The 27,566-nt window shown below is 38.0% G+C and overlaps 1 protein-coding gene and 1 pseudogene across 5 annotated transcripts in view; both read left to right on the top strand.

Moving 5' to 3' along the window:
• The window catches only part of NFAT5 (nuclear factor of activated T cells 5), a gene marked incomplete at both ends in the record, with an annotated part of 126,530 nt that extends 99,494 nt beyond the window's left edge, over nt 1–27,036 (top strand). For 2 of the 4 annotated variants that reach the window (XM_079723165.1, XM_079723163.1), the window contains 7 exons: nt 5,550–5,684; nt 5,811–5,863; nt 10,555–10,687; nt 14,792–14,875; nt 22,679–22,827; nt 23,642–26,147; nt 26,801–27,036. In XM_079723165.1, the coding sequence (XP_079579291.1) occupies nt 5,550–5,684; nt 5,811–5,863; nt 10,555–10,687; nt 14,792–14,875; nt 22,679–22,827; nt 23,642–26,147; nt 26,801–27,036 (3,296 nt within the window). The remainder of the gene's footprint in view (nt 1–5,549; nt 5,685–5,810; nt 5,864–10,554; nt 10,688–14,791; nt 14,876–22,678; nt 22,828–23,641; nt 26,148–26,800) is intronic. The other 2 variants (XM_079723164.1, XM_079723166.1) reach the window with 1 other exon arrangement.
• On the top strand, nt 18,007–18,441 carry LOC307066966 (proline-rich protein 13-like; annotated as a pseudogene). Its single transcript has one exon. The product of its transcript is annotated as a proline-rich protein 13-like (transcript).
• Nucleotides 27,037–27,566: the final 530 nt, after the last annotated feature.

Genomic DNA, 27,566 nt, shown 5'->3' with positions numbered 1-27,566 from the left:
CTTGGCATAGAAAGTAAATGACGTGTGTGTGTAATTTTTTTTTTTGGCTGTGTTGGGTCTTTGTTGCTTTGCATGGGCTCTTCTCTGGTTGAGCAGAGTGGGGGCCACTCTTTGTTGCGGTGCATGGGCTTCTCATTGCGGTGGCTTCTCTTGTTGTGGAGCACGGGCTCTAGGTGCACGGGCTTCAGTAGTTGTGGCACGTGGCCTCAGTAGTTGTGGCTCGTGGGCTCTAGAGCGCAGGCTCAGTAGTTGTGGCACACGGGCTCAGTAGTTGTGGCTCGCGGGCTTAGTTGCTCCGCAGCATGTGGGATCTTTCCAGACCAGGGATCGAATCCGTGTCCCCTGCATTGGCAGGGGGATTCTCAACCACTGCGCCACCGGGGAAGTCCGTGTGTGTGTATTTAAATTCAGTCATGTTGTATGTGCTTCAAGATATAGTCTGGTTTCCCTGTAATGAGTATTATTACGAGTAATAAATAGGAAAACTTTTTCCTTTGTACATCCCTTAAGAAGATTTTCATTAACTATTATTTTCTTTGGCCTTGCTTCTGAATTCAAAAGAGCAGAAGAGACTGAGTTCCATTCACTTGAATTTCCTATTGGGTCGTTATGGGTATTATGACCTTGGTACCCCCAGGATACTTACAAAGCCTTTGTTATTTAATTGAAGCTTAGTTTTGTCAAATTATTCACCCTTGGTAAATCTTATTTTTCCCTTCCTTTCTAATTAATCTCAGAAGTGACTATACCCCTACGTTAGCTTGGCAAACACCCTAATTTAAAAAAGCAAGTAGTAAATATCTTTCTGATCTCAAGAGAGCTCATTTGGGGCTTCCCTGGTGGCACAGTGGTTAAGAATCCGAGCCCTGGTCTAGGAAGATCCCACATGCCACGGAGCAACTAAGCCTGTGTGCCACAACTACTGAGCCTGTGCTCTAGAGCCCGTGAGCCACAACTACTGAGCCCACTTGCCACAACTACTGAGGCCATGCACCTAGAGCCCGTGCTGCGCAACAGGAGAAGCCACTGCAATGAGAAGCCCGCACACCACAACAAAGAGTAGCCCCTGCTCACCACAACTAGAGAAAGCCTGTGCGCGGCAACAAAGACCCAATGCAGCCAAAAATTTTTTTTTTTTTTTTTTTTTTTTTTTTTTTTTGCGGTACGCGGGCCTCTCACTGTTGTGGCCTCTCCCATTGCGGAGCACAGGCTCCGGACGCGCAGGCTCAGCGGCCATGGCTCACGGGCCCAGCCGCTCTGCGGCATGTGGGATCTTCCCAGACCGGGGCACGAACCCATGTCCCCTGCATCGGCAGGCGGATTCTCAACCACTGCGCCACCAGGGAAGCCCCCCAGCCAAAAATTTTTTAAAAAATAAAATAAAAATAAAGAGAGCTCATTTGGATTTCTCTATTTTTCATTATTATGAAAAAGTTGTTTTGATACTAGTATTTCCTTGGGCTATTTCTGGATAATGTTCAGTTATAAATATGCTGCTTTTAAAGTTTCTAGATTCCATGTCCATTCTATTGTGTTCAGATAGGGACAGAATAAATAATCTGTAGATGGTGTATTGAGTTATAAAGCTTTTCTAATTTAGGTGCTAATTTACTATAAATCACAATATGTCTCAACTTGAATATTACTAGGATGGAGTTTCAATTTTAGTGGGGCATGTGCAGTTCTTCTTTTACGTGATCTAATACTTAGAGCATGACCATAGCCACTCTATGTTCCATTATGGGTTTATGGTTTGTGTTTATTTCCGTGAATATAACCTTTTTGGCAGGTTAGAGCAGTTGGGGTAGAATGAGAGGTGAAAAGGAAATAGGTTAGTAACAAGGGTTAGAATTGGAATGGGAGGTAGAAGGAAACAGGAAGATGAGAGGGAGGTAGAAAAGGAAGAGGGGCCAAAAGGTTCTAGAGGTGGAAGGGAGGAGAGGAAACAGATACTTGATCTTCCATCTAGAGACACTCAGTGGAAAGAAGGCCTAATGCCAGAATTCATGTTGTGCCTTGTGACCTTAGAAAAACAGTCCTGCTTCTACTTGTTGGTTTAACAGTGGCCATTGGATCCATTGTCTTTTTGTTTGTTTGTTGTTAAGGGGATAGAAGAATCATCCCCTTTTACATTCTTCACACCTTTACATGTCTCCAGACAATACATATATACTAGATCAAATTAAGAATATCAACTTTCATACTTTTTTTAGTATCCACCCTTCTATAATATTTTTTTAATACGGCAAAATTAATCATAGCTTTTTTCAATATAATGTATTTTAGATTTTGTCTTACTAACGCTTATTGTATTAAATCTTACTGAATTTAATGAGTTCCTACTTTCCTTATTTCCAGCTCTTCCACAACTTTAGAGAAGGGGTAACATCGTTGAGTAAACTTTTCTTCTCTTCACAAACATTAAAAAGCCTTACTAATTCTTTTGACAGGTTGAAGTATTTGCTTTGTTATTTTTCAGTATTCAGATGTTCAGTATTCAGATGTTCATTAATTTTTTTCAACTTTTAATTTTTTTTTATTTTTGGCTGTGTTGGGTCTTTGTTGCTGCACGAAGGCTTTCTCTAGTTGTGGCGAGCAGGGGCTGCTCTAGGCATGCGGGCTTCAGTAGGTATGGCATGAGGGCTCAGTAGTTGTGGCTCTCAGGCTCTAGAGCGCAGGCTCAGTAGTTGTGATGAACAGGCTTAGTTGCTCCACGGCATGTGGGATCTTCCCGGACCAGGGCTCAAACCCGTGTCCCCTGCGTTGGCAGGCAGATTCTTAACTACTGTGCCACCAGGGAAGTCCCTCAGCTTTATTTTTGAGGCCGCTATTAGAACAGCATCTAAAAGCACATTGTTTTTTATAATACCAGAAAGGTGCCTGCTTTTTTTGTTACAGTTTTTTAAAGCAATGTGATCACTTTCAAGAGTCAGCTTACTAATTACTTAAAGATAAAAATAAAACAGTTAATGCGTAAATACTCCTGACTTCAGTTCTGTTTAGTATGGAGTATGTCCTGTTAGGTAACCATTAAACTTTTTAATAGAAAAGACCTTTTAAGGTCAAAAGTTAGAAGTTAAATTATCTTGAACAGACTAGTTCTTTGTGTAATGTAAATACAAATATATAAAAGATAAATACACATTGTACCTTCAGAGGGGCCTCATTTGGCCATCTTAAGCCTTTAATACATAAAAGGAAAAAATGAGGTAGGAAAAAAGTTTTGATAATCATGAGTGAAGTGGAATTTCCATATAGTATTTTGAAAGTGGGGGGGGAAAGGTTATAGACTTTCCATTCATTTTGTTAATACAATATGTGCATATAATTTTGCACCTCTTATTGTTTTCTAATCAAAATAATATTTATCATATTTTTCTTGACTGTCGTATAAAAACAAGTATCTAGTTCCAGTGTTACTCCAAAAAGTTATAAATTCACTTAATTAAGTTCACTTAATTCTTTAAAAGGGTATGTAATTACCAGTGTATGACCAGTAACTGTTTCCATTCTGTTCATACATTAACCCTGTGGGTTCCAGACAGTGTATATGTTTATACAATCACAATTTCTTTTAAACTCAGACATTGCTGAAAATATTATTTGCCATTCAGTTATTGAATTAGGATAAGATACTTGTTTGTATTAAAATAAGTGAGGCTAAACGGTGCTACAGTAACAAACAACCAAAAAAATCTAAGTGGCTTACACAACAAAGTTTTACTTCTTCCTCATTTTATGATAATATTGGGTGTAGTTTGGAAGCAGCTCCATTTTCTTCACTCTGGGAACCAGGCTTTAGAAGCTGCCCCTTTCTGGGATATTGCCATTTTTGTAGTGGAGGAAGATGGTAGAACCACGTGGGGCTCTTAAAGGCTCTTAAAGCCTGGAAGTGGCACATTACTTCAGTTCACATTTCATTATACGAACAAGTCACATGGCCAGTCCTTACATGAGTGGAGCAAGAATGACGTTGAGTGGAGCAAGAGCCTTCCCACAAGGAACGGCAGGCCTAGGGAAAGAGGGGCAGTATTTTGACGAGGATAATTTCCCATATTACTTTGTTGTAAAGATAAAATTAACTATTAAATATGTAAATATTGGGCTTCCCTGGTGGCGCAGTGGTTGAGAATCTGCCTGCCAATGCAGGGGACACGGGTTCGAGCCCTGGTCTGGGAAGATCCCACATGCCGTGGAGCAACTAGGCCTGTGAGCCACAACTATTGAGCCTGCGCGTCTGGAGCCTGTGCTCCGCAGCAAGAGAGGCCGCGATAGTGAGAGGCTCACGCACCGCGATGAAGAGTGGCCCCCGCTCGCCGCAACTAGAGAAAGCCCTCGCACAGAAACGAAGACCCAACACAGCCAAAAATAAATATTTTTTTAAAAAGTAAGTATTTAATGAGAAAAAAACTTAAACTTTTCCTAAAGTTTAGTAGACTATCTCATTAATTTAGAAGTTGATAAGTTATACAGCCATGTTAAAGTTTACCTTTGCAGTACATATGTTGTTAGGGTTTACTAAAACAACAAATAGTGTATTCTATTTCAAAGTGCTTAATCTTAAGGAAGCAGATTTTTGAGTACCCAGTATCCCAGGAAGTATTCTGGTGGAAAACTAGTCCTTAGGCGTCAATATGGAAGAATGTTTCTGGAGTCAGATATGTTGGGGGGACTGTGTACTATACCCACTTCTTGGATATTTACAGTGTACATCAGAATGTGAAATGCTTGGAGAAATCCTATTGTTCATTTAGCTTTGCTTAACTCAGTAATTCCCAGATACACTTACTTTGGAACCTGTTTTACTAAGCAGTACATATTAAATTTTCTTAAGGAAATCATGACATGAGGAAGTTGGTAGGCCAGTTACAATTTCTTAGATCTGGCTCCTGCTCAGTACTAGTCAACCTCTTTGTTAATTGTACTAGTGGTTAGTTAGTCTTTGTAATTGAAAAACAAGTGCATTTTATCTTTAACCTCAGGGTATCCTAGTTCAAGGAGATCCCCTGGTAGAAAGAATTACTCTGAATTGCATTCCGTCTGTTTTCAGGTATTCTTTTGGTTTAGGGCCTGAGTCCTGGGTCTGGATCCTTAAAGATGCCCTCAATACCACCCATAGGCTCACATTGCCTCAGAAGTCTTGTAATGGCATAGCATAGCTGACATTTTTAAGGTTAGGATTGTGAGATAAATTTGTTTTTAAATTGAATTTTTAAAAAATATTAAGACAAAAACATGACCAAATTCATATTTTACACCTTTTTTTTGTTCATGTAATGAGAAAACAGAGATGACATCTAATAAATTAAAATGTCATTGCAGACATTAATCCATCCCTATAAAATCTTACAATAGTTATTAAAAATTAATACAGACTTTTCTGTTTTTTCTTTGCTTTCTGTTATGGTAAAATTTAATATGCAGAATAAAAGAAGTCAAATTAAGGGGTCAACAATGACAACTTATAGAACTGGATAATTGAGAGTTGATTTTAGATAAGAAGTAAGTGTTGGTGGTTCTTTTTATGGAATGCTTATATATATCTACAGCTCAGCCAGCAGGAGTGCCAGAAATCTTAAAGAAGAGCTTACATAGCTGTTCAGTGAAAGGAGAGGAAGAAGTATTTTTAATCGGCAAGAACTTTCTGAAAGGAACTAAAGTTATTTTCCAAGAAAATGTTTCTGGTAAGTAGGCACAATACTGCCTTAGAAATTGTTGCGTGTTTCACTTTGTTATAAAGATATAGTTGTAGCTACAAAGTAAAAAATTTTTCACAATTTTAGTTAAGTCACTGTTTTTATTTCAATCAGATGAAAACTCTTGGAAGTCAGAAGCTGAAATCGACATGGAATTATTTCATCAGGTATAATTTAAACTTTTTATAGTCTGATTGTTTACTCTCTGAGAAATTGAGTTTTGCTCCAAAATTTTCCTGAATTAACAAATTTCTTCTTTATGTGGGGTTGATGTAAATCATTTAAAGTTTCTTTCTTGGGTTTCTTTAACTGAAATAGATTTATTCCACTGATGCTAGAAATGACAGTTCTCTATTTGAAAAAGTTAAGAGCATTAGCAAATTACCATTGTTAATGAATGAAAGATTTCTTTCCTAATATTTATTTGCTCTGAGGATTTGGATTATCTTAACGTACTATTTAGTTAAATCAAAGGGAAACATTTATTGAGTACCTGCTATGTGCCAGGTGTTTTATAAACTTGTTAGTTACCTTTTTGCATTCAGAAGCACTACTTGTTACACTTAAAGAGTCTATATTTGTAGGACCTTGCTGTATACTGTTTTCCAAATAACAAGGAAAAAAAGTTTGAAAACAAGGATAAAAAACTGACTTAAGAATTAGTATGTAGAGCAGATAAGACCAACCTCATAGAAGTTGAAACTAACAAAAGAGAAAGACAAACTTATGAGTAAATCAGATATAAGGCATATGCAGAAGACTGGTATGTATAAGTACAGTTCATAAAGAACAGAGAAGCAAAAGAACACAAATCAGAGCCAGCCAAAGGGAGAGACACATAAAGTAAGGTCTGGGAGGGTCCTGAAGGTGAAGCTTCCTGTCCTCAGGGATGCCTTACCCTCTCAGCACATTGATGTGTGACAACATAGGCAGTACATACAGAGTACTGCCTGTTAGGAAGCTCATCCAAGCTATTGGTATTCAGAGTTTTTATTTGGGTTGGATCACATACTGCCCGGGCAGCTAACCTTTAGTCTCCAGTTCCCCCAGAGGTTGGAAATGATATGACATGTTTCAAAGCTCTCTTCATAAACTACATTGTTAGACTTTTCAGTGGCCAAAGCTCCTAAACAAACAAAGATACTTCTGTCAGACAGGACATTCTAGGGGCCTAGGGATCACCTCCCAGTAGCCAAGGGAAAAGACTAGGCCTCACTTTGAGTTAAATGAATTCTTCACTACATAGTATCATGTAAGGTGGAGCTTCCTGTATACCTAGACAAATGCTATGCAGAAAGTTTTCCTCTAGCCTATGCTACTATATGCTGTCAGGAAGAGATAGTAGGTCTCAGCAGCCATTCCTTTGTCACATTTACCATCAGATAATCTCTGCTAGACTAGTCTTAATTGAAATTCTAGTACCTGCTTTGTCACTAACAATCTGTGTTACCTGTGTAAGACAAGTCTCTCTTTTGCCCCAGTTTTCTAATCTGTAAGATAAATTCTTTTACTAGATTATTTGAGGTTCCTTCTAACTCTGGCATTTTATGATTTCTTATATAACTTGTTGATCAGACCATTCCCACTTCAGAGCTTGTAAGCTCTGAAAAAGATTATCTTCTGGAAAAAAGAAAGTCATTACTTTGAACCCAAGCAGATTTTTCTAAGAAATTAAAATTCAGGGACTTCCTGGTGGTCCAGTGGCTAAGACTCCGCACTCCCAATGCAGGGGACCTGGTTCAATCCCTGGTCAGGGAAGTATTATAGATCCTACATGCATGCTGCAAGAGTTTGAATGTTGCAACTAAAAGATCCCGCATGCTGCAACTAAAACACAGCGCAGCAAAAATAAATAAATAAATATTTTTAAAAGATAAAGAAATTAAATTTCAGATATTCTTCTCTTTTTACCTCAGAGAACATTCTGCCTGCTCCACAGGTCTCCCAATCCTTTGTATGTTTTGTCTGTATTGTACTCCTAGCTCAGTGGTAGTTCATTGCTCTTAATTTTTGAGAGTAGTATTTTAAAAAAGCTTACTATCACTACCTACAATTTACTTAGTTTTTAATTGAAATCACTTGTAGAATTTCTGGATTCAGATTGAGGAAATAAGAAAAATTAGTATGAAAATAGGTTCATTTGGCTTTTAAAAGGTTTCGGGGGCTTCCCTGGTGGTGCAGTGGTTAAGAATCTGCCTGCCAATGCAGGAGACACGGGTTTAAGCCCTGGTCCAGGAAGACCCCACATGCCACAGAGCAACTAAGCCCATGCACCACAACTGCTGAGCCTGCGCTCTAGAGCCTGCAAGCCACAACTACTGAGCCCGTGTGCCACAACTACTGAAGCCCATGCATCTAGAGCCCATGCTCCACAACAAGAGAAGCCACCACAATGAGAAACCCGCACACTGCAACAAAGAGTGGCCCCCACTCTGCGGAACCAGAGAAAAGGCCACACACAGCAACGAAGACCCAACGCAGCCAAAAAATAGAATAAATAAAATAAAATAAATTTTAAAAATAAATAAATAAAAGGTTTCAAATTAGGTTTGCTTAAATACACTCTCCAAAGCAAGTGGAGTAAAAGGTTTGTTTAAATAAAATATGCATCTGACTTTTAGATACTAATTCTGTTACTAATTACCAAGAAACAAGTTTTTATTCAGAAGAATAATTTCAGTTATTGAGTTTGCCAAATATGTAATTTTAAGACCGGAAGATACTTCACAAGTCCATCCATTCAACCATCTCGTTAACTGTAGTTAGGACTGCTTTGTGATGTAGTTGCAGTGTTTAAACAAAGGAAGGTGGGCAATATTTTAAGATTCTGTTTCTTAGAAGTTGGATCACTGCAGGTACATTTTTTGATGGCCTCATGTGCAATTGAGTATGTGCATTCAGATTTTTGCCCCCTAATACCTGTGGATGTACACACATTTATATATGTTTTTCCACCTGAATTAGAAGTGTGATTTTTTTTGAGATGGCTAACTGGACTCAGGAAGCATTCTATTAATGCCATAAATAAGCTATTTATATATATATATTTTTTTAATTTATTTTTGGCTGTGTTGGGTCTTCGTTTCTGTGCGAGGGCTTTCTCTAGTTGCGGCGAGAGGGGGCCACTCTTCATCGCGGTACGCGGGCCTCTCACTATCGTGGCCTCTCATTGTGGAGCACAGGCTCCAGACACACAGGCTCAGTAGTTGTGGCTCACGGGCCTAGTAGTTGTGGCTCACGGGCCTAGATGCTCCACGGCATGTGGTATCTTCCCAGACCAGGGCTCGAACCCGTGTCCCCTGCATTAGCAGGCAGACTTTCAACCACTGTGCCACCAGGGAAACCCCAAGAAACTTTTTTTTTTTTTGCCGTACGCGGGCCTCTCAGTGTTGTGGCCTCTCCCATTGTGGAGCACAGGCTCCGGATGCGCAGGCTCAGCGGCCATGGCTCACGGGCCTAGCCACTCCGCGGCATGTGGGATCTTCCCGGACCGGGGCACGAACCCGTGTCCCCTACATCGTCAGGCGGACTCTCAACCACTGCGCCACCAGGGAAGCCCGAAGCTATTTTTAAATGTATAATGTGACTATTTCAGAGAGTGTTTTAAGATGGCTTAGAAACAAATTAAGTGCTCAAAAATCAAAATCTTGGCCTCATTTGTCACATGTTCTATTCAACTGAGTCAACCAACTACTATAGTCTAACTAAGTAAAAAATGTCATCACATTCACTTCATCGTCAGCTATCACCATTGGCCTCCTGCATATCACATACTCAGTATAAAAAGAATAATCACTACCCCTTGATATTCCTTCCCAGTACTATAACATACTAGGGAAGAAGAGAACAAGTCAAATGTGATCCATTGTGTCTTCTAAGAAGAATAAGTGCTGCTGAAGCATTTATGGAACTCTTCCTTTCTCTTAAAAGGATGCTTCTACCACTATTTTCACATACAAAAAAATGACTTTGATCTACTGAGGTTTGGGTAAACTGAACCCTGTTGACTTTAAATGAGAATTAAAGTGGTTAGGAAGTAGTGAACTGCATTGCGAAGTATTGATACATCTCACTGTTAAGGTTTACAAAACATATGGTAACTGACATTATTATGCTTGGTGGACATATTTTTTTCCTGAATATATATTCATTCTTTTTTTCAACAAATATATTTGAGTATATTTTGTGTGAGGTGCTTAACCATGGAGATAGAATGAAGAACAGAACATCCTAGGTTCTCATGGAGTTTACATTCTTGTGGTTGGAGAGGGACAAAAAACAAGCAGATAGTCACAGTAATTTCAGGTGGTGATAAGTGCTATTTTAGAAATAAACAAGATTATGTGGTCAGATTGGAGAGGGGTGCTACTTTAAATAGGATGGGCAGAGAGGGCTTCTCTGAGGAGATGACATTTGAATGAGACCTGAAAATAGGTAAGGAACTAGCCATCTGAAGAGGTTAAGGAAGAGTTTTCCAGTGAGAGAGAACAGAAAGTTGTAAAGGCTCTGAGGTAAAAATGAATTTAGTGTGTTAAAAGAATGAATTTACTGTGTTAGTGTAAGAAGGTCAGTGTGACTGGAGTGTAACAAGCTGGAGGAGAAGGGGAATGAGATAAAGTTGACAGGGCAGGGACCTTGTAAGCCATTGTAAAACATTGGTATTTTACCTTAAAAGCAGTTTTAAGATTAATGTCCTGATGCCCATGAACCTGAGCTTTTAAATACTACGTTTTTCCCCCTAGTCAGACTTTTTAAACTTTACAACTAACAGGAAATGTACTTAATTATAATATTTTATTTGAAAATTTTAATTTAAACATTACTGCTTTTCTGACTCTTGTAATTTTCTTTCAATTAGAATCATCTTATTGTGAAGGTTCCCCCATATCATGACCAACATATAACTTTGCCAGTATCAGTGGGAATATACGTAGTGACCAATGCTGGAAGATCTCATGATGTTCAGCCATTCACTTACACTCCAGACCCAGGTATGTCAAAATAAAAAGTTCTGAATCAAAAGGAATAATTAACTTCTAGTTCTTTGGAAGAATATGAAGAAGACCAGCCAACCTAAAAGAGAAAGTTGTGTGCTAAGATGAATTGATATCAGTATTTTTTGAAGATGGCATTATTTCCTAAGAAGATGGCCACCAAACACTGCTTTTACTCTTATTAAGGGAACTGTTTCTGCCTTATGCTCTAATAATAAAAGAAAAGGTAGAAATGCTCTGAAGTCAGGCTCTCCAGAGTTGTCATACAAGTTACTCTTTGGTAAGAATTACCATTCATTGAGTACCTCTTATGTGCAGAAAGGTGAAAGTGACGACTTTGAGAAACTGCTAATAGTTTTTAGTCTGGCTTATAGGATGCATTTTGGGAGAGGTGAGAAATAGCTTGGAATAATAAGTGATAATATCGCAAATAGAATCATATGCCTGTAACATTTTCAAATTTGTGTTATCAAAAATATCAAAGACTTCTGGTGAATAAATATTTTATATATAATTTTAAGCATTTAGGTAAAACAGGTGCTTTAGAAACCAGAGCAGTTGCTTATAAATTTAAATCTCTGGGTAAGAAGTATCCTAAGAGTTTTTTGCCTACATTAGTTTAGTTGCCTGAAGAAGAGAAGGTTTTTCCTGGAGAAGAAGAGAGAACATTTTGGAAATGGAAACTCTTCACATGTTTTGTTGACCTAGGCTTGGTTTATGCCATGCTTGCCATGGTTTACTCCATTCCTATCTCAGGCATGCTTTAGAGTTAGAAGTTCTTCCATATCTTTACGTTTACTGATATGTTATTCCCAAATAGTTCAGGATTCAGTGAGGTACAAAGTGAAAAATGGTAGCAAGGAAAGAAAGCCCTGGCAACAGAAGTGATGGAAACAGTCTCTAGGACAGAGTTGTAACTAGTCTTGATAATTACTTTCTATCACTTAATGTGATCTGTTCCCTTTTTGTTCTTTTTAATCATAGTCTGAGTTTCACAACATTGATTATTTCCCACCAGTTTGCTACAAAAGTGTGCCATAGTATAGCATTAATGAAATCCTTTTAGAATTTATCTCAGAATAAAAGATCACAAGTAGAAATTTTAGACAGAAAAAGACAAACTTTGGAAATAATATACTGGCTTCAGCAAAACTAGGGAAGAGGATATTGGTTTATACTTAAAGATGAAATAGTTGACTGTTTTCTTTCTAAGAAGGCCTGAAAAATCCAAGAAAATTTGATTTAAAACTAATGGTAGTTAAAGCATTTTAGTAACTGCTAGTTACTAAATATTAACATTTAGTATTTATGTGAGGAAGAGTTTGCTCATGGGGGAGAAAAATGGCATACAGTAATTAATATATTTGTGTGGGAAGGGAAGAAGGAAGTGTGTGTGTGTGTGTGTGTGTGTGAATAGCCTTAAAGTTTTCGCCATCCTGAAAATACTGAGGTTTTGTTGTTTTTGTTTGGTTTTATGATCAATAATAAAGAACTTCAGGACTTTGAAGTGCTTAGCATCAGCACTATGAATCTTCATTTCTTAGTGATGAATGCTGATTATTAAAAATTTCCCTTTAATAAATTGCCAAATAAAACAGCTTTTAAGTGTTCTGTTTTAAAGCCTACACTAATTGGCTATATTTAGCCACATTTAGGCAATCACTAACATACGTTTATTCTTTTAAGTATTTCCCCCTTGTACTGTATATATCATAGATAGCAGTCGCCCTCAGAAACTCTTAATTGAATAAATATATAATATGCAAATTTTATAGTGAGATCCAATGCTTCAGTTTCTGCCTTTATGATATAGCTAATTAAAGAATCTTCCCACAATTTCACTTTTTTATATTTTATAAAATGTGAGCATCTTTTTAGGTGTTCATGTGAGAGAATATGATTTCAGGAAAACTTGGTTATAGAAAATTTGCACTGTCTCATTATGATAAACTAATTGCTTTTGTGCTTCATCCAGGGACTGTGGTTAAACATTTGAATAGTCAGTGGTGTATAGTAATTGTAACAGCTAGAACAAGGCCCAGCATAATTTTTGTGAGTCAAGAGTAGAAATGGCAACTGCTACACCATTTCGTCTAAATATTTAAAAGTTATAGATAAAAATAACAAATAATTAAATAAAGTATATTCTATCCTCCTAATTTGACCAAAATACCTTCATAATAACCTGGAAGGCCAGATTCGAATTGAGGATTTTCAAACTGCTTGGAGGTCCAAACTGGGATATGACAACATGAAGAAAGAGGAATCCCCAGGCTGGCACCCTTCTTTTCCCTCTCCTGGCTCCATCCTCTACCTTGAGGGCCCTGATGCACTGGCCAGTGCTCGTAAGCTCTGTTCATCCTATAGGCCTAAGATTTCACACATGGTCTATAGAGTAGTTGTGCAGAAAATTTGGGGATCTTGTATACTTGGGACACGGTCTAAAAGTAGGATTGGGGCAGGGGCTCAAGTGTATATAAACTGGCTGGCTTCGCATGCTCTGCCAGACACAAGCCCCTCTAAAGCCTTCTGAGTCTATACTGCCAAAAATACATTGCATGTACATGCTCTTAGGCACTTACTTTGCAGAGTCGTAAAACCTTTGTTACATTGCCAGTTAGTCACTGAAGCATTGCTTAGCCATTAATTTGTTTTACTTCCGTCTATTAAGACACAGAAATCTCCATAGTTATTTTTTGCAGTGACTCTGCAGTAGTAATTGCTATAATAAATGGAGGATAAAATATTTATTCATAATTTTTTGTTGCTCTAAAGACAAATGACTAAAACTTGTTTTAAAAGTAGAAATTTAAAATTTTTTCAAAGATTAGTTTCCATTTTTAAATCTGTAATTGTTAGAATTAATGTTATGCTTTAAAATTGTCTGTGGATTTTTTTTCTCATCAATTCTATTCAATTGATAATTTCATTCAATTGATAGTTCATTCAAATTATCATTTGTTGGACCTCATGTGCAGCGCAGCATGCTTAGATAAATTTTTTTTTTTTTTTGCGGTACGCGGGCCTCTCACTGTTGTGGCCTCTCCCGTTGCGGAGCACAGGCTCCAGACACACAGGTTCAGCGGCCATGGCTCACGGGCCTAGCTGCTCTGCGGCATGTGGGATCTTCCCGGACCAGGGCACGAACCAGTGTCCCCTGCATCGGCAGGCCGACTCTTAACCACTGTGCCACCAGGAAAGCCCTTAGATAAATTTTTTAACTTCATTCTTACGAGATGTGTACATTTTGTCTCTTTATTCACAGTTAACTATCTCTTTATATTCTCTATAACCATCATTTTGCGTTGTCATGTGAAGAATAAATTGAAAATAAGTTCACTCAATTCCCATTTTGAATAAATTAGGGAATAAATAAAATAAATAAATTAAATAAAATGAAAATAGAAAAAATAGAACTTAACATCTATTTAAATTAGATTATTATACAGTCATTTTAAGCAAAAACCTGTTTATTTGGAATTTATTTAACTTTACCATTCAGAACTGATCTCTACTCTCACGCTCATTAAATTTAAAGTTTTCATAGTAGATGTACTTGATATGTATGGCTATAGTAGTGTAGTAATTCTCCTTTAATAATAGCAAAGATTATATTTTCTAAGGCTTGCTAAAAAGAATAATCATAATGTTATAGGTTTTGTATATTCATCACAGTTTTTTAAAATATTTAACTCAATTGACCGTGAATCAGTATTATTTTAAATAAATCATTTATGTAGGTAAATGGTGAATTTTTTTTTCATGCTAGTGTTACAGTATATTTGGTAAGTTAAAAAAATCTCATATCAATCTTCTACTCATCTCATATAAATATGTGTACTGTTACAAGAAAGATTTTTTGAAGTTGCGGTTTTTATTTTGTTTTAATAAGTAAGCATATGCTTCTGCCCACTGGGAGACAGGTGCATTTTAGAGCATAGACTGGTGATTATAAAAACTCATCTGAACCTAGAATTTCTGCTAAACAAATGATTTAATAGTGCTTTGTGAGAAGATATTCCAGTTAAAGAATTTTAAGATACACGTTTTGTTAGGATAAGTTTAAATAAATACATTAATCCTTTTTGTTTGTCTTAATAGCAGCAGCTGCTGCTTTGAATGTAAACGTGAAGAAGGAAATATCTAGTCCGGCAAGACCTTGCTCTTTCGAAGAGGCCATGAAAGGTACCAAGTTAATTCTGCTCAAAAATTGTAAATTAGTGATGCTATATATTTTCTCTAGCAAACCTTACTATTTTATTTTCTCTTGTGTACTCGGAACACTTTGCAGGTTGTCTTCCATATTGTAAAATAAATATTTGTTTGACTTTACTGAATGCAGAGACGTGCTTCCCAACTTGATGTTTCCCTTCATTTACCATATAAACAACTTTTTTTTTTTGACGTGTTGGAGTAGAGGAGTTTTTGTTTTTTGTTTTTTATTCCCTAATATTGAAAATCTTAAAAGTATATATAGAATACAATAATGTATATAAAACAGCTTTATAAAGCTTCTTGCTGCCAACAAGAGTAGTACTTGACATTGAGACTAAAGAGAGCAAAATAGAAACTATCGGCATTTGAAAAAGTTGCTTTAGGTTCTTTAGGTACCATTCTTTCTTCTGACACCATTATTTCCAAACAGAAAATGAAGATATCTTCAGGATGTTATAATGTGTTTCTCAATTATGATGCTTTTGTGCCATTACATATGAAGATGTCAGTTGCATAATGGCCATTGATTTATTCCTGTAGTTCTAGCTTTTACTTATATTTTTCTGCCATGAAATTCATATGAGTTAAATTAAATTTTAAAATTTTGTATACTTATATTTTTAAGGGGCATAATATGCTTAATACATTTTATCAAATACAGTGGATTTTTTTTCCCTATTGTCATAATAAAATACAGCATTCATATATATATTCAGTTTAGTATAGCTTGCCATTATAATTTCTATCAACAGTTCCAAAATAGATTAATTAGGAATTATGCACAAGTAAGTGCATGATTATCTGATTTAACTACAGGAAAATTTACAAGTCTCTGCTAAGGATAACCATGGCTAATGTTTCTCAAACATATATTAAATGCTAGGCAGCATTCCACACTCTTTACCAGCATTATCTCATTTAATCTGCTAAAATCTATGAGATAGGAAATTTATGATTGTCATTTCACAGATGAAGAAATCAAGATTCCATAGAGGAATTTAAAAAGATAGGTCGAGCTTTAGTGTATAAGGTAACATCTAAGCAATAATAATTCAAACGATGTTTATTAGATGAATAATACCATAATTAATCAATCATTAAAGAAAGTCAGGGACATTTGTAGTCTGTCCTTTGCCAACTTTGATGTGTTCCTGCTTTTCTCCAAAAATTCCTTCATGCTTCTTTCATAGAGTATCAGGCTGGTGGGACACTAATGTAATCCAGTATGAAATTTCTCATAGTGAAGGTTAAAAGGTTTTAAATGCTATGTTTAATTTTCGGTAATAAAATGATTTAGTCATTTGATCAAAATCTTACAAGCCTAAAAAACAGGTAAGAAACACACATACACATATTATTATTTTTCACAATTCAAACCTTCTTATTTTGACAATTTTATCAACTGAAATCATGTAAAATAATTTTATGAAGATATAAAATTAAATTGAATACTAAACTATCTTATCAGTTAAAATTTTTCATTTGTCATTTTTAAATACAGTATCATTAATTGGAGATTCCTGATCAGTTAAACCAACAATAGCTTTCAACTAGGAATTTCCCTTGACAAATAGCTTATTTTTGTGATTCCTTGAAATCAGAGCTTTGGTATAATGCCCAGGTGCCCTCTGAGAGATTTAATTAGGTATGCTTTAATGATGAAGACTGAGCAACATAAATGACTTTTAAATTTGTGTTATGGCATAACCCTCCACATAACATTCTTTAAAATAGCCATCAATTACAGTACGATTTAGAACTTGATACATAAATATGACATTATGGCCAGACATTGAAAGCTTTCACTCTGCAACAAGTTTCTCATTCCTTGGAGAGGGTTTGCAGGGGGAGGTGGAGAGTAAGGGGGATAACTGCACAACTGCTCAGTGAGGTATTAAGGCTAGTGGTAAAGCATCATGATTCATTTTTCAGTTTTACCCAACTGTGTATATATTAACACAAAAGTAATACAAATTAAATAAGATAAAGTGTACAGTGTAAACTATTGTTAACAGCTTCCAGAAAGTTTTCTATACCTATATACGTACAGGAAGGTGTAAGTGAAAATTCTAGATAGATCATTCAAAAACTCTGTGATGCAGTTTTAGGACCCAGGGATAGAGTATTGATGTGCAGTCTCTCAGTTTTAGCTTTGTAAAGAGTGGTTAATTGGATGAATGTGAAAAAAATAGTTGCCAGCATATGTTTTTCTCTAACTGGTTGCAGTTATGTGAAAAGTTTTAGGAGCTTGTAGGAATCATAGAGATAATGTAGTTCAATCTCATTTTACAGGTAAATAAACCAAAATTTAGAGAAGTTAAGTGATTTGCTCAAGGTCACACAGCTAATAACTGACAGAGGTTGCAACTTAGATTTCCCCCAAAACTCTATATTCTTTTTACTCTATTATTTCCATCCCTTATAAATCTTAATTTGTATTTTAACCAAATGTATTTGTATATGACCTAAGTGCTGCTTGATGACAACAAACTTAGCAAAGATTGCTCTAAGTTTCCAAAACAGTATTCTTCATAAATTCAAATTGATATTGGGATGGTTAAATATGTCTGTCTAATTTACTTTCTGGGGAATTCCCTGGTGGTCCAGTGGTTAGGACTCCACGCTTTCACTGCCGAGGGGCCAGGTTTGATTCGCTGGTCAGGGAACTAAGATCTCGCAGACCATGCGGCATGGCCAAAATAAAAAATAATAATTTACTTTCTGGATTTTCTGAATTGGCTTAAAACTTCTCCCCCTACTTCTAGGTAGTACAGACTTTACTTGTTTGTATGTTTTTCCTCCTTCACTAAAATGTAACCTCCAGGTAGTAGGGCTTTATCCATCTTATTCATCACTGGATCCTCATAACCTAGAACAGTGCCTGGAACTTTGTAAGGGCTCATTAAATACATAGTGAAAATGTAGGAAGAAAAGATACTAAAAGCCATTTAGTATTATTTGCAAGTCCGCTAAGATACAGTTGTGGGTTCTGAGAAAAGATAGTGTAGACTTAGCCCAGGCGGTGGTGTAAAGGTGATGGGACATCTGGATTCCTCAGTTTCCTTCTTTCTCCATTCCTGGATTGGAGGAAACACCTGAACATGTGGAATCCCAATGCTGGGCAGCCAGGGCCAAATCCATACCCCCTAACATCGGGTACCCTGGAGGTTGCAATCCTGCCCATCCACCACCTGCCAACCCTACCTTTCCACCAGGCCCCTTTCCCACTCCCCCAGGATCACCCCAGGGGAATCCAGCTTTTCCCCCTAGTGGACCTGTCATCCTGTGCCACAACCACATATCCAGGATGCTAACCCTCAGGTCCTTACCCCCCTGCATACCCACCACCTTCCCTTGGCATGCATCCTGTGAATCCTTTGGCTCCTGGCATGGTAGGACCAGGAATGGTGATCGACAAGAAGATGCAGAAGGAAATAAAGAAAGCTCACAAAAATAAGCACAAACACCACAAGCATTTCTCCTCCTCCTCCTCCTCCTCCTCCTCCTCCTCCTCTTCCAGCAGTGACTCTGACTGAATACAGGGCCTGGACCCTTCCCTCAAGTCCCTCCAGTTGTGCTCTCCCGTCAAGCTTCAGATGCCATCTTGTACTGGGGGAGATTAGCCCTTGACTCTCTCCCCTCCCCACCCCTGCAATCTGAGCCTCACTCTGCTTTTCAACCCTAACTGGCTAGGGAAAATGGGAAAAGAATTGCCATGGGCTAGCAAAGGCCGTATTCTCACTGCTTGGATAGAACTTATAGCTGATGAGTTTTACAAGAGTTTTGCTTTTTGAAGATGGTGAAATTTGAGCAAAATGCTGAAGACAAGTCTAAGATCTGTAAAATGTGATTTTTTACTTCTTTTTGTAATACTTTTGATTGGGGAGATGCTGTGGAAATTTAATTATGGAAAACAAAAAACAAACAACCTGTACCTTTCTTGTAATTGTGGCATGCTTGGGTGATTTAGTGGCAAATAAACATTTTCCAGCAGGCCTTTTATTGATTGCACTTACTGCAAGGCTGCCAGGAAGTGGAGCCCATTTGGCTGATGAGCTCTGACTGCCATTTTGGAAACTAATCTCTACTCCTTAGCTCAGTATGTTCTCTCAGGTCCTCCTCTCATCTCCAATTCTCAGTCCAAATAAAGCTGTTTTTTCCTGAGGGGGTTGGGGGGGAGATAGTATAGACTCACTTTTCCCTGTTCCTCCTTTCTAAATCTACTTAATACCTTGGAAATATTCAGCAGTATAAAATGACTTTGAAATATAGAAAGAAGGAATAGGACTGGCTAAAGACCTTAGAACTTACAGAACAACACCAAGTGAGTTAACTGGTTTTCTTTTTATCTCCCATTTATCTGAGTTGGGCAGCATTTGCAACTCAGAACTGGCAACAGGCATAGACAAAATAATAAATCTATAAATAAGCATGAAAAGCCTGTTCTCTTTGGCCAAAAGATCAGGAAAGGGAAAGCCCAGTAGAGACTAAGTGGGATGACTAGTACCAAGTGACAGCAGCTGACCCATTAGCAGTGTTTGGGGGCCAACCCGTCCCCTACCCAAACCTGCAATAGCAACAGCAGAATTTGGAAGGGTTAGACCACCCCATTCCCCACATCCGCCAACTAGTAATGGACCTGATCTGCCAACAGTGGAACCAGGAGGCCCAAAACACAGGACTCGTATGTGCCAGCAGCAGCAGGTCAGTATGTCTGCAGGAGTGGCAAGGGCAGAACCCAGGGGGCCAACCCATCCTCCACCCCACAGCAGGCAGCAGCACACAGGCCCCCTCCACCTGCACTGGTGGTACCAGTAGGCCCTGTGTATCTCTATCCTTCCCCTAAGAGTGGAGAGAGAACTAGACCTGGCAGCACCTGGCCCTCCACCAGGGCCATAGTAAGATCCAGACCAAGTGTCTCCCAACCCTCCATCCAATGGCAGAAGGCAATCCAGGGGCAGAAGGTAAACTAGACCAGGGTCTCCCAAACCTCTACCCAGTGGCAGAGAGCTGTGCAGCCCAGACCTCACAGTTCTTAACCTTGTACCCAGTGGCAAAAGACAGCCCATGTAGTTGCTTCCCTTCCCCAGCAGCACCAACAGTGATATAATGGGAACCCCATTAGTACCAGGAGACCAGAGAACATACCAGGAGAAAGGTTTTCCCTCCTGCAGGTCCAGCACCCCTTACCCCCACCTGATGACACCAGGCAGCCCAGGGAAACACCTTCCACTCGTGCAGGCAGCACCAGCAGGATTACAGCTGGAGCTCATGCAAAGCTAACACAACAAGCAGACCAGAATAGGGCTCAGAAAACTAAATTATCATTGGCCATACAAAGACTTTGTGCATATGGCCATAGAAAGACTTGTATCTTTGAGTGAGCATTAGACAAAAAGTCCTTTCCTTGTTTGTCTACGCTAGTAGACATACCTATTTGTGAATAGTCTCCTTAGGAGAAGTAAAAGACTCCTGCTCAACTTATTCCACCTATTCTCACTTTCCAGAAGAAGAAAAATCACACGAATAAGAATTATTCTCTGGGAATTCCCTGGCTGTCCAGTGGTTAGGACTTGAGCTTCCATTGCCGTGGGCCAGGGTTTGATCTCTGGTCAGGGAGCTAAGATCCCACAAGCCGTGCAGTGAGGTCGCGCGCGCGCACGCGCGCCGCAGCGCGCGAGAGAGAGAGAGAGAGAGAGAGAGACAGAGACAGAGAGAGACAGAGAGAGACAGAGAGAGACAGAGAGAGGGACAGAGAGGGAGGGGAAGGGAGAGGGAGAGAATTATTCCCTAAATAAATTTGGGGCAAATATGCATATAGATCTGTTAAGCAGTAACTGTGTAGGTGATACATTTGTTTGTCAATGGATATTTATATGCAGTGTCTAATTGAAATGTAATATAAACTTGTTTTTAGATACTGAAAATTTTTAGGCCAGAAATATCGTTAATGAAAATATGTAACACTATAAGATTAACCAAATAGTCCACAACAAACTAAAATGACTACGATAAAGGAAAAGTAAAATTCATTCATTCATTTCTTCATTCAACAAATATTTATTGATTACCTACTATGCATCAGTCAACAACAACAAAATCTCTGCCTTCATGGAACTCACATTCTAATAGAATTCAGAAGCAAGAATAGCAGTTGATATTACAGGATCAACATAAGACAACACTAATGGTCTTTCAGATTGTCTTGTGGGGTGGGCCTGAATTACTTCTAAATGCCTGCCCTGTGTATGATCTGAAGCTTTGTCTCAGACAGAATTGGATTGTGAGTTGAATCATATTGGTATTGGTAGTATCTAGGTGAAAATAGGTCCAGAGAACTCATGAGTAAATAATTCATTTCTTAGAGTAATAAAGCATAGAATATTGAAAGTTAAATGGGCACTTTTCCCTCCCCCAGTATAATTTCCATAGGAATTGTTTCTAGCCAGCTGGCTGTGAGACAAGCTGAATAGAGACTAGAAGGTTTCAAATATTTTTAAATCAAAATATTTACAAAGATAACTATCCTGCTCATATACCATATTCCATTTTAAAACCCTCTTTGTAGCCAGAATTTCTTCTCAATATCAAATTAAGAAATCTATGTATAAAAATATCAAATCACTATGTTGTACACCTAAGGCTAATATAATATTGTATGTTAATTATAATTCAATAAAAAAAGAAGTTTAACAGCTGAGCCTTCTGGGGAATCTATATTTCTTTACACAGGGTCTCAAAGTAGTGGTAAACTTTTAGATCAGAATTTGGCTATGTGTTCAGTTTAGAAGACTGCCATTAGTGATTATCAGTATGCTCCAGTAAGTGCCAATGGCAGACTTAAATAGACAGAAGAAAGAGAATCAAGAGGGAAAAATAGTTATAATGAAGTGGTAGAACTTACCTATCTGCTATGTATTACCTTTCCTTGGTTGTTAATCTATAACTACCTCTGAAAATGGAAGTAGAAAAATACTTGCTGGTTTTGATTTGGAAATTTAATTGGTATACCTAAAATAGGACTTAAAATTTTTTCTTTTCAGAAGTTTAAGTACTCTCTAAAAGAGAAATGTGTCCATGTGTCAACTTGGCAAATTCAAGTTTTCTAAGTCATTAATTTAGAAAAGTGAAATGTTTGGTTAATTGGTGACATCTTTTAATGAGAAGCTTGAGTTTTGTTGAGGAAAGAAATGTTCAGACAATCCTATGGCCTTTAAAAAGTTTGGCTTTATACTGCCAGGCAGTCAGATACTAAGAGGAGAACATAACAGTTGTAATTGAGTAGCTTGAACCTCCTGGAGATTTCCAAGCTGTATCCTATAATATATTATGGTCATGTTAAGCAGTGTATTAATTCAGGGCACCTTGGAAGGCCGCTGGGGAGTATCACTTGATAACTGAAACGCTCACTTGTTGATATTTAACTCATAGTCTCAGGCTCTTACCAGGAGTCCTCAGGGCACTGCTACTTTAAAAGAGGGAAGGCAAAGAATTCCCTGGTGGTCCAGTGGTTAGGACTCCGCGCTCTCATTGCCAAGGGGCGTGAGTTCAATCCCTGGTCAGGGAACTAAGATCCCACATGCCGCGCAGCACGACCAAGAAAAAAAAAAAAAGAGGGCACAGTTTGACACACCAGTTTTGTATCTCATGCTACCATCATAGCATCAAAAAATAGACATTTAAATCATGACTAATGTCAACGCACAGTATAATGAAATAGTTGATGATTTCAGTGATTTTAAACTTTTCTTTCTTTTTTTGATGTGTGTGCAGCAATGAAAACTGCTGGATGTAACTTAGATAAGGTAAATATTCTTCCTAATGCTCTGATCACTCCACTCATATCAAGCAGTGTGATTAAGAGTGAAGATGTTACTCCAATGGAAGTAACAGCAGAGAAAAGATCTTCCCCTATTTTTAAGGTGAGCTGTATTGACTAGTGCCCCACATGTTAACCTCAAATATAAAAATTGCTATATTTTGAGTAGTTTGATTTCTTTTCCCCATATTTATGCTTTTTACTTCTCCTGTTTCTTTTATATCTGTTTCTCTTTGGATTCACTTAATGAATTTTGCTTTGCAGAGTAAATGATTTTATATTCAAATAAAATAGCCTGCAAAGCAACTTCCAATATACATTTTTTTAACATCTTTATTGGAGTATAATTGCTTTACAATGGTGTGTTAGTTTCTGCTGTATCACAAAGTGAATCAGCTATATGCTAATATACATTTTTGACAAGGGAGGAACTAATACATTAGCTAGACTTTTGTGATGTGTGGTATTAATGAAAGTACTGGTTTTAGCATTTTCAAAACTAGAGACATTTTATTTCCTTTTCTCCCCCAGTCTTTTCATATAACTCCTTTTCCATTTTACCTTTGTTCCCCCCTCCCAACAATGTTACCAGTGATCCACAAATGGAGATATTTTTAAATTGGCTATTAATTCATCAACCATAGAATTATTATGTTCTTACTCTCCAGCAGCTGATTATTCTTCTACTTCTACTTATTTGACTATCTTTTCTTATAATACTTATTTAAAAATGCCGATGACAGTAAGACATAATGTTATCACTGAGAATCACAGTCTTACACCTGTTTTCCAAATAATAATATAGAGGGGAAAATTGGCCCTGCATATGCTTTTATAATAATAATAATTTTTGAAGTATTATATGAGCTCATTTAATATTTATATGTACATGTTATTTGGCGATTTTTATTTTTTAGACTACAAAGACAGTTGGATCCACTCAACAAACATTAGAAAATATCTCTAACATAGCCGGAAATGGGTCTTTTTCATCATCATCATCATCTTCCCACTTACCTTCTGAAAACGAAAAGCAGCAACAGATTCAGCCCAAGGCATACAACCCAGAGACCCTGACAACTATCCAAACACAGGACATTTCACAGCCTGGTACCTTTCCAGCAGTTTCTGCTTCTAGTCAGCTGCCCAACAGTGATGCACTACTGCAGCAGGCTACACAGTTTCAGACAAGAGAAACTCAGTCTAGAGAGGTATTACAGTCAGATGGTACAGTGGTTAATTTGTCACACCTGACTGAGGCATCACAGCAACAGCAGCAGTCACCACTACAAGAACAAGCACAGACTTTACAGCAGCAGATTTCATCAAATATTTTCCCATCACCAAATAGTGTGAGTCAGCAGCTACAGAATACAATTCAACAGCTGCAGGCTGGAAGTTTTACAGGCAGTACTACTAGTGGCAGCAATGGAAATGTTGACTTGGTCCAACAAGTTTTAGAGGCACAACAACAGTTATCTTCAGTTTTATTTTCTGCTCCAGATGGTAATGAGAATGTTCAAGAACAGCTTAGTGCAGACATTTTTCAACAAGTCAGTCAAATTCAAAATAGCGTAAGCCCTGGAATGTTTTCCTCAACAGAGCCAGCAGTCCATACCAGACCAGATAATTTAATAGCTGGAAGAGCTGAAAGTGTTCACCCACAGAATGAAAACACATTATCTAATCAACAACAGCAACAACAGCAACAGCAAGTGATGGAATCATCAGCTGCAATGGTGATAGAGATGCAACAGAGTATCTGCCAGGCAGCTGCCCAGATTCAGTCAGAGCTATTTCCTTCAACTGCTTCAGCAAATGGAAACCTTCAGCAGTCTCCAGTTTACCAGCAGACTTCTCATATGATGAGTGCGTTATCAGCCAATGAGGACATGCAAATGCAATGTGAATTGTTTTCTTCTCCTCCTGCAGTTTCTGGAAATGAAACTGCTACAACCACCACACAGCAGGTTGCAACTCCTGGCACTACCATGTTTCAGACATCAAGTTCAGCAGATGGAGAAGAAACTGGAGCACAAGCAAAACAGATTCAGAACAGTGTCTTTCAGACCATGGTCCAAATGCAACATAGTGGGGACAGTCAACCTCAAGTTAGCCTTTTTTCATCTACGAAAAGTATGATAAGCGTTCAAAATAATGGTACCCCGCAGCAAGGTAATGGTTTATTCCAGCAAGGTAATGAGATGATGTCACTCCAATCAGGGAATTTTTTGCCACAGTCTTCTCATTCACAGGCTCAACTCTTTCATCCTCAGAATCCTATTGCTGATGCTCAGAACCTTTCCCAGGAAACTCAAGGTTCTATTTTTCATAGTCCAAGTCCTATTGTCCACAGTCAGACTTCTACAACCTCCTCTGAACAAATGCAGCCTCCAATGTTTCACTCTCAAAATACCATGGCTGTGCTACAGGGCTCTTCTGTTCCTCAAGACCAGCAGTCAGCCAACATATTTCTTTCCCAGAGTCCAATGAATAATCTTCAAACTAACACAGTAGCCCAAGAAGAACAGATTTCATTTTTTGCAGCTCAGAATTCAATTTCTCCACTTCAGTCAACATCAAACACTGAGCAGCAAGCTGCATTCCAACAGCAGACTCCAATATCACACATCCAGACCCCTATGCTTTCCCAAGAACAGGCACAACCCTCCCAGCAAGGTCTATTTCAGCCTCAGGTTTCCTTGGGCTCCCTTCCTCCTAATCCAATGCCTCAAAACCAACAAGGAACAATCTTCCAGTCACAGCACTCAATGGTTGCCATCCAGAGTAACTCTGCATCCCAGGAGCAGCAGCAGCAGCAGCAACAGCAGCAGCAGCAGCAGCAGCAGCAGCAACAGCAGAGCATTTTATTCAGCAATCAGAATACCATGGCTCCAATGGCATCTCAAAAGCAGCCACCACCAAACATGATATTCAACCCAAGTCAAAATCCAATGGCTAATCAAGAGCAGCAGAACCAGTCAATTTTTCATCAACAAAATAATATGGCCCCAATGAATCAAGAACAGCAGCCCATGCAATTTCAGAACCAGCCCACAGTTTCCTCACTTCAGAACCCAGGTCCTGCCCAGTCCGAATCATCACAGACCTCCTTGTTCCATAGCTCTCCTCAGATTCAGTTGGTCCAAGGGTCACCCAGTTCTCAAGAGCAGCAAGTAACACTCTTCCTTTCTCCAGCATCCATGTCTGCATTGCAGAACAGTATAAACCAACAAGACATGCAACAGTCTCCCCTTTATTCCCCTCAGAACAACATGCCTGGAATCCAGGGAGCCACATCTTCACCTCAACCACAGGCTACTTTATTTCACAACACTACAGGAGGCACAATGAACCAACTACAAAATTCTCCTGGCTCTTCTCAGCAGACTTCAGGAATGTTCTTATTTGGCATTCAAAATAGTAAGAAACTCTTTCTAATTTCTCATCTCTTAAATGTTATTGGTCGAAATGGTCACATTATTATTACTAGAAGAAAGCACAACATAGTGGTTTTAAGAGCACAGATTGTAGTTAGACAGAATTGAGTTCAAATCCCAGCTATACAACTTACAGACTGAGACCTTAGACAGGATATTTGACCTGCATGAGCCTCAGTTTCCATATCTAAAGTGGTGGTAATATTACATACTAGAAAAGGATATTGGGAGGATTAAATGTGGTAGCATATATAAATGTATGTGTTTGCCATTTTAAGATACAAACTTGAAAATGAAGTAAGAATGACAGAAAATTTTTCAGCCAATTAAAGTAAGTAGTTTCCAAGGAGGTAGAAAACCATGTTTCTTTAAATGTTTATATAGCAAGGAAATTATATAGAACTTATGGTGATAACTAAGCATTGTTGTATTTTTATACTGCTTAGAGGAAACCTAGGGTGAATTCTACTACTGTTCTATGAAAACCTTTTTGGAGGCTGTCAGGTGCCTCGCTTTTAACTCTATAATGAGCAAACACAGTAATGAATTTACCTTAGCCACTAATAAATACCTTCTTATGAATCTTAACAGAAAATAACTAATCAGATAGCTTCTCTATTTTAAATATCTCTGCAGACTGTAGTCAGCTTTTAACTTCTGGACCAGCTACACTGCCAGATCAGTTGATGGCCATAAGTCAGCCAGGCCAACCACAAAACGAGGGCCAGCCACCTGTGACAACACTTCTTTCTCAGCAAATGCCAGAGAATTCTCCACTGGCATCCTCTATAAACACCAATCAGAACATTGAAAAGATTGATTTGCTTGTTTCATTGCAAAACCAAGGGAACAACTTAACTGGCTCCTTTTAACTGGATATGTGAGTATTGCATTTTGGCTTTTTTCTTGTTGAAAAGCATCAATAAATTTTATTCTTAGCAGATTTGAGTTAAGTAATAACACTGTTAGGACTCTGATCTTTTAAAATATGGCTTTCTCACAAGATGGTACTTTTTTACCCTAAATAAATTACTCTGAATGATAGCTTAGGTCATATTGTTAATATTGGGCATTCCTTCTGGCTCTAAGCTTCTTTTCCTTGGAATGACAGAACATCTGATGAATGTACTATATATCAGATATAATTATGTCTCATATCTCCATTCCTCAAGAAACAAATATTGAATCTGAAACGTCTGACAGTATAAATATGATAAAATATCATTTGTAGTACTGTAATATACTTTGGGATCATTCAGGGCTACGGGAACTTTGTAAAGGCTTTCCCTCCCTATTGAGTTATATTAAACTTCTTCTTTTTTTAGAAATTCCATGAAGAAAATCCTGATTTCAAGATACCCTGAGGTCTTGTGATTCCATGAGGATTATTGAACTGTTACTT

The sequence above is a fragment of the Hyperoodon ampullatus genome, assembly GCF_949752795.1.
Source record: "Hyperoodon ampullatus genome assembly, chromosome: 18".
In the NCBI taxonomy this organism is placed as follows: Eukaryota; Metazoa; Chordata; class Mammalia; order Artiodactyla; family Ziphiidae; genus Hyperoodon; species Hyperoodon ampullatus.
The sequence above is the reverse complement of the archived record's forward strand: the minus strand, read 5'-3'. Positions and strand labels throughout refer to the sequence as shown.